This window comes from Eleutherodactylus coqui, chromosome 2 (assembly GCF_035609145.1).
Source record: "Eleutherodactylus coqui strain aEleCoq1 chromosome 2, aEleCoq1.hap1, whole genome shotgun sequence".
Lineage (NCBI taxonomy): Eukaryota > Metazoa > Chordata > Amphibia > Anura > Eleutherodactylidae > Eleutherodactylus > Eleutherodactylus coqui.
In genome coordinates this window covers 118,070,800-118,077,195 of record NC_089838.1, presented here as the reverse complement: position 1 = coordinate 118,077,195, position 6,396 = coordinate 118,070,800, and the positions used below count along the sequence as shown (strand labels likewise).

General features: G+C 43.0%; 1 protein-coding gene across 2 annotated transcripts in view; it reads right to left on the bottom strand.

The window, feature by feature from the left end:
- Positions 1 to 411: 411 nt before the first annotated feature.
- The window catches only part of CHST11 (carbohydrate sulfotransferase 11), a 168,550-nt gene continuing 162,565 nt past the window's right edge, over positions 412 to 6,396 (bottom strand). For both annotated transcript variants that reach the window (XM_066591443.1, XM_066591444.1), the window contains exon 3: positions 412 to 2,726. In XM_066591443.1, coding sequence (XP_066447540.1) covers positions 1,872 to 2,726 — 855 coding nt within the window. In that variant the 3' untranslated portion in view covers positions 412 to 1,871. The remainder of the gene's footprint in view (positions 2,727 to 6,396) is intronic.

Sequence of the window (6,396 nt, the reverse complement as noted above, 5' to 3'; positions counted from 1 at the left end):
TTGCTGCGAAATGTACTTTTATCTAACAGGACATTAAAAGGATGATTTTACACAAGAAGTGAAGATTTAACATGCTGCACAAGTGTCCATTATAGACCAGCTTCCTCAGTTATAAAATAATCCCTTCTATTGCCAGGCGTTCAGCCTAAGGCCTTAGTCAGACGGGCGTTTTTTCACGCGATTTGCGCATGCGTCCGGCGATTTTTTAAAACCATTGCTTTGCAATGGTATCGGACACATGAGCGCTTTTTATGCACTCGTCTGATAAATTATAGAACAGAAATCGCGCGGCTGGCCTGCAGTGGGTGTGAAGGGGGTGTGAGTCAGACCTGCCCCCTGATTGGCTCAGCGCTGAGCCAATCAGAGGCAGGTCTGACTCACACCCATTCATGAATTCATGAATGGGTGTGAGTCAGACCTGCCTCTGATTGGCTCAGCATGAATGGGTGTGAGTCAGGCCTGCCTCTGATTGGCTAAGCGCTGAGCCAATCAGGGGGCAGGTCTGACTCACACCCCCTTCACACCCACTGCAGGCCGGCCGCGCGGAACTCCGGCTGCCGGGAGCAGGTGAGTATATATATTTTTTTTATTTTAACACTTTTCTGAGTGAATTGCAGGGAAGGGCTTATATATTTAAGCCCTTTCCGACAATTCATCCCACACTCGCCCACAGCGCATTGCTTTCAATGGAGCCGGCTGTATTGCCGGCTCCATTGAATGCAATGCGCTGGACAGCTCCGGCCCATTTCTAATGAAACGCGGCTAGGAGCAGATTTTCGGGCACCGGTCACGCGATTTGCGGATGCGCATCCGTCATGCGATCCGCAAATCGCGCAAAAAAATGCCCGTCTGACTAAGGCCTAAAGGTGTTGCAGATCAATGCGAATATACTGTACGGTGATGGTAGATTACTGCAAAATGTACATTGAGTTGGATAAAGCTATATAGTTTTATGCAGCACCTAAAAACAAATTGCACTTAAAATGACCACATTTTGCATAATATCTGAACCAGATACAACCAAAAGCTGGTGTAATAGCTAATGTGTTCACTCCGGGAGGAGAAGGTTACAGTACTATACAGTATAGCGTGAACACACTTCATTCAGATTCCAGCCTTTTTCCAGAGCTATGTCAGTTAAGGTAATGAACACATACTGGATTTACCAAATAAGCCGAGGAATAGGGGGTCTGACGTAGAGTAACAAAGGGGAAACACGTGTGCCTGTACATAACACTGAAATGTCATTTTATAGTAGTATTCACAGTATGTCTGAACGTATGTAATACCCCTTACCTTATTCAAAATAAAAGCTATCTATATATATTCTTGAGTAGAAAACCTAACGGGGATGGGTTTCATTTTTTTAAAAAAAGGTCACATCGTTCAGGTGACGCTAGTAATTTGTTTATGCACTAAATAGGGCGGCAAGGATTTCAACAATGAAAATCAGGGACTTGATATTTGGCTCTTCCAATATGTACATATATACATATATATGTATATACACACAAATAACTATATATAGATATTCTACCAACATGAAGATATATCTATATATAAAGACACAGTAGACTTAATCATACCAAGAGACATTGTTTAAATAACTATAAATAATTTATAGACAATTTACATACAGAATGAAGGCGCCACGGAAATTGAGAACAGCATAGTACAGTAGCTTGCATGTCTTCAGGCTAGCTTAGATTCCTTGTACCCCTAAACAGCGAGTTGTGTTGACCTTACGAAATTGTTATGCTCGCACTGCTCGCAGCACAAATGAAACATCTCGGCCCTCCCCAACCCCACTTCTGCCTTCTGTTAATTTTCAAAATGTCCCTTTACCCACACAGTACCAAACAGACGTCCTCTTATTCTAGTTTCAGGTAGGCAGGAGTAGAGTAGTTGAACATTAGGTAATCAAGTTTGTATACTTCATACAGTTGCGTTTGGTGCTCCGAGCTGATGTTCTGGAAAAATTCGGCTGTCATTTCATCAGTAGTTCTGGTAGACTTCGGAAAGGTGGGAAATTTTAAGTAGTTGCCCACTCCTGCCAGCTGCAAGACAAAATTCGAGTCCTCCTCTAAGGTTTCATATTTTCCTATGAGATCATAATGAATATGACAAGGGTGGCAGAGAGAAAACACAGTTTGCCAGTGCTCATTGAATGGTTCTTCTCTTTGGGTGTGTGGATCAATAAGATAAGCTACAAACTCTTCGAACTTGACGTCATTGCCATTATGCAGAGCTTCCTGAGTGGCATTTTTACGTTGCCGTCTTACTATTTTGGTTCCGTAGCGCTTGTGGAACGAGGTGTTGTATTTCTGGGTGAATTTGTTTCTGTAGGCAGAAACAAGCCTCTCAAATGGTTCACGGACAAACAGGAACTTCATGAAATTTTTCAAGCGATGGTTAATTTCTGGAATGCTGTACTGGTTGAGGGTCTTTAAATTGGATGAGACATGGGCTACGTTGGCTGGGATTTCCATTGGGTCACTGTATTTACCTCTTCCTGTAAGGACCATCATCACTCTCTTCCAATTAGTACATGCCACTTTTGGGACATAGCAATAGATCATTTCATGGAATTCATCTACCACCAAATGTTTCAAGTCATTGGGAGTCAACATACGACGTTTTCTGCTTGATACATTATTTGCCCGACAAATGTCTGTAACTTGATCTCGTCTTGTTTGGTGTAAAAGGGCATTACTGGAAAGGTCCACCTGTAAAGAAAGAGAAAAAATACAGTCTATGTTATATTTTAGGATTTGACAGTTTCCATCGACACTGTGCGACTATTTAAAGAAACATTTCACACATAACTCTTGAGTTATCCCTGGGGCAGGACCCGAGGGGGATGGTACACTACATGAGGATTTGAACACCACCAAAGAGCGTTTGGTACTAGGTATAACAATGTTGCCCAGACTGTTTTTTAAGCTTTAGGAATCCATTTGCAGTTCCGAACAGGTTAAACCAACTAGAGCTGCAGGAACATAAAGTCACAATCTTTACTAATCTTATACTGTTCTCTGAAGCCAGCATACCTGGAAAAATATACTTTTAAAATGTCCCGCACTGCATGCAAAAAGGGTCCAAATGCTCCAGTGCGCATGCATGGACCATTTGTGCTGCCTGCACTTTACTGAATAACCTGACCCCTCCTCTGCCTGAGTGAAGTGAATGATGTCTCCTATGTCATCTACAGGATGATCTAAATCGCATGCATGCACTGCGAGACTGCGGACGCGTGCATGTGCAGAAGTACTAGTTGAATTTATCCAGAATAGGTACATGCATGTCTTTTGGCACATGTACATGATCTGGATCATCCTGTGGTTGACAAACAAGATGTCATCCACATTACTCAGGTAAAGAGCAGATGGGTTATCCAGCAAAGTTTGGTGAGCAGAGACAGTCCGGGCCCACCTACCAGGCCAATCAGACCCCATTTATATGCTGCCTGGAAAATTTGAGAAGTATTTTAATCCATGAAAGCTGGCTTCACGAAACAGTACAAGATTTGTAAAGATCATGACTTTAGTGTTCTACAGCTTTAGGTTGTTTAAAGTGGATATCCAGGTGTAAAATATTGATGGCTTGTGTGCAGGATAGGCCATCAATAGTAGATAAGCAGGGTTCTGCCGCCAGGAAGCCCTGACAATCAGGTGTTCATGGGCCCGGTGTGCTATTGCATTGAGCGGATTTCTGTAGGAAGCAGACATCTCCGTTCCCACTCCAGTGGCCAGACTTGGTATTGCAGGAACTTTGCATGGCCACTGCAGTGGGACTGGAGCTATCTACTTCCTGCAGAAATCAGCTCAGTGCATTAATGCACTAGCCTGGCAAATAGCTGATCAGCAGGGGTCCCGGTGGTAAACCCCAGCCAATCTACTACTGATGGCCTAACCTAAGGATGGCCACAATTAGACAACCCTTTTAAACTGTTCAGAACTACTGGCAGGTTCCCTTTAATTTTATGACCTCAATCCAACTGCATTGTTTTACTTTAAAAAAATATGCTGTATGAAAGAAAACTCTGTTAAACTGTTCCAATATTTCAGCAAATATTCGTTCAAACTTTGTGCTGGAAGAGCAGAATTTACAATTTTTTTTAATACAAAAAGTTTATCATAAAGTACAGATTGTGAACTGTAGTGCAAAGGCGGTTCTCTGCATTATGAATTGTATTGTTGATAATACACAGGTTTATTATGTAGGTTCCCAGTATATAGAGAAGCAAGAAAATAAATAGTCCGCAATCAGATTTTAAATTTTTTGCTCCCCCTCCTATTGACCTCTGGTATTAAGAACTACCGTAGCAGTAAAGTATCAATGCTCTCAGTGTGAAGACTGAGGTCACATAAAAAGGTGAGATTAATTTAATCTGGTCGTGTGGCTGTAGGGTAGCCTTGGTCACACTAGTTCTATGTGAACTATGGTCGTTCCACTTGGTGTCAAGGGTGCCATTGGGATGCAGATGTATTCTTCCTGCAGGTACTATGTTGCAGCTGTGTTGTGGTCACTGTGCTGTCTTGAACTCTGTTAGAGTATGTATCAGGGGAGGGATGGGCTGGAGGGGCAAGAAAACAGGTGCCCTATGAGCCAAGCTCCCAGCAGATGTTTGGGGTTGCTGTCCGCAGAGCAGAATACTGACGTTTGCTGCAACTGCGGAAAGCGGTCACAGTGGAAGTCAGGCCGCCGGGTGGCCCTGCAGCATACAAGAGCATAGTGACTGCCGCCAGCCAGGACCTTCAGCGTCCCGACTCTAGGAGCGTGATGACGTCATTGCATCACGCCGCCTGCACAGGGCTGGAAAAGAACTTGATGCTAGCCCTGGATAGTCAAGTATAGTTTTTTTTTTGTGTTCCTACTAATATTGAGACACAATTACTGCTAAGGATGCACTCTTGTTACTGTCTTGAGAGCACCATTATTGTTAATTGAGCACTTGGCAGTATTACAATTTAGGATCACAGTTACTATTAAGAGGGCTCTTGAGGGCACCATTTCTATTAAGAGGTACTATGGAGAGTCCTCGGGGGCACTACTATTAAGTGGGCACTATTAGTTTGTAAGGGGCACAACAGTGGGCATTATTACTATACTAGGGTTTAAAAGGGTATTATTTCTGTGTGGGGGCACAAAGGGGGTTTATAGTGATGAGGAAAATGTTTATGGTGGTCTGAACTGAATGAAAAAGATGGAAAAAGTAAGCTACAAAGAGGACATCAGCGGTGTCACTAAATATAACTGTACTGCAATCACTTATATGATTTTTAGAGCACTGCTGGTCTAGAACTGGTATCTACCTCTATATAGTCAATTTATGATAGGAATATTGGGCTTTCTATAGCCACTATTATTAGGATGTGCCTCTTTAGTATTAATAGTTCAGGTCAATAGATCTGCAATAAGCCCAGGATATTCATCTGTGTTATGAGTGCAAAAATGAGCCCATAATATGGTTGTCCCAAAACTGTCATGTGAATGAATATAGTTTTTGGATCTGGTACTGTAGTTATGTTATTTGGTTCTGGTGCAGATTTATGATATGAGCTTGGATCTGGTTCAATGTATATAATATGATGTTGTTCTGCTACTACATAATGTTTTGGTGTTGTATTTATGGTATGAGCTTGGTTCTGAAGCTGTATTTACTGCAAAAGTATATACTAAGGCTAGTTCTGGTGCCATATTTATGTTAAATAGATAAACATGTTAGAGGTGGAAACACAGCGCCTGACTGTACACTGCTAAACACTGCCTTTGACACCCACTGTTACCTCCGTTTGCAGTGGTGTCATGAACAGCGAAACTGGACTACTATGTAGTGGAACTGGGTTGTCTTTAATGATGAATCCAGGTTTAGTTTGGGCACGGATGACGGCAGTGTTCCTGTCTGCAGACCTAGTGATAAGTGCCTCAATCCTACTTTTGCGGTGGAGCAGCACACTGCCCCCACTGCTGGTGTGATGGTCTGTGGGGAACATCACATACGACAGTCGGTCACCCCTGGTAGTGGTACGAGGGACAATGACAGCTCAGCGATATGTTCAGGACATCCTGCAGCCACATGTGTTCCTTTCATGGCGGCTTCCAAGAGGTTGCAGGATAATGTTTGGCCGCACACAGCAAAGGTGTCATAGGAATGCCTCAACAACATTGTCACACTTCCACGGCTGCCCGGTCACCACATTTATTGCCAATAGAACATGTATGAGACCATCTGGGACGCCAACTTCAACACCCTATGAATTTACATAATCTAGAGGTTCAGTTACAGCAAATTTGGACGGACATGCTGAAGCTTACCATACGGAACCTGTATGCCTCCATGCCTGCCTGTATCACATCTTATATCCAAGCTAGAGGTGGTACAACAGGGTACTA